This window comes from Perkinsus marinus (genome assembly GCF_000006405.1).
Source record: "Perkinsus marinus ATCC 50983 genomic scaffold scf_1104296938406, whole genome shotgun sequence".
Classification (NCBI taxonomy): Eukaryota; Perkinsozoa; order Perkinsida; family Perkinsidae; genus Perkinsus; species Perkinsus marinus.
This window is the reverse complement of record NW_003213456.1, coordinates 1-1,233: the sequence shown is the minus strand read 5'-3', so window position 1 is coordinate 1,233 and position 1,233 is coordinate 1. Positions and strand designations below refer to the sequence as shown.

Here is a 1,233-nt window from a genome sequence, read left to right as displayed (position 1 = left end):
ATGGACTCAACAATTCCAGTTTATATTCCCCCGTTGGTACCGGGCCGCTGGTGTTGGTGCAGCTAAGAGTTGGAGATCCACGTTGATCATGTGGGCTGGCTACTGCATCCTTGGTCCAGTGTCGGTCATACGATTGCTGCAATGGTCACTCTACCCCCTCTTCGGCCTCGATGCTGCTGGAAGGACTTCTGTTTATAACTTTATTGTACCCCAACTGGTCAATGAAGGCGTATCGGCTTCGACCATGGACGGCATCCTGATACTACTGTGGATGCTACAGCTACTTTACGCCTCTCATATAGTCGTTAAAGAGATCAATCTTTCAGACTGGCAAAAAGATGCTTTCTATGATGACTCTATGTGGCTCGAGAACACTATACAATTCAAGTGTATGTTTCTTGTGCCCATGTTGCTGCTCTTCTTCCGTGGCTTTGCCAGCCCCGATATGGGATTTACCTATGCTCAGAACGATCTCATAGTCCTTACATTAATCTACCCTGCACTCCTGGTCCTAGTCTGGTGGTGTACTTACGCTTATATCTCACTGAGATACGTAGAGTTCTACAGGTTTGCGTCGGCTGCCTTCCTGTCATATCTGGTATCAGGAATAATCTGCGAGATAGCACAAGTGTCGGCCGGCGGGGCTCGGCTCGTTGTTTGGGCCCACCTTATACGTCAGCTTATCAAACGAGCGTCTATACCGTTGATAACGGCTCCGCGCACTGGTGGGAAATCGAAGAGAAAGATCCATGGAGTGGAGCGTGCCTGGAGTGTTCTCGTCCTGAGAGTCTTCCTCGGTCTACTGTGCCTATTCTTGGCAGTCCGTCTTGGACTAGGAGTGCTTGCATGTGTCCAAGACGATAAAGGGCTATACCCTCATATGCCGTTCATCTCTGTTCATCAGTCACTGGATCATACCCAAGTCACTGTTGACCATGCTGTGATGAGTTCTAACTTTGCCCGTGACGATTCGCTCAGCGAAGGGCATGAACAGCATCTGGCTCGCTACGCTATCTGTGATCAATATTTCCATGGGCTGCATGTCACAGACTACGGCATGATGGCACTCGCGGCCTACTTTACTACTGTAGGAGATCAACAAGCTGCGATTGATGCGTTTTTCCCTGGTCAAGGAATGAACGTCATCCCAATCGACGAAGCGATGACAGGTTCTGGGTAGAAATTCAAATTGACGACAGCAGACTGTGATAGCTATCAAAGGGACCGACGTTC

General features: G+C 49.2%; 1 protein-coding gene across 1 annotated transcript; it reads left to right on the top strand.

The window, feature by feature from the left end:
* Nucleotides 1-88: 88 nt before the first annotated feature.
* Nucleotides 89-1,180, top strand: Pmar_PMAR011180 (hypothetical protein; the record flags this gene model as incomplete). The annotated part of the gene is made up of 1 exon (XM_002782752.1): nucleotides 89-1,180. The coding sequence occupies one exon, from the start codon at nucleotides 89-91 to the stop codon at nucleotides 1,178-1,180; it is 1,092 nt and encodes a 363-aa protein (XP_002782798.1).
* Nucleotides 1,181-1,233: the final 53 nt, after the last annotated feature.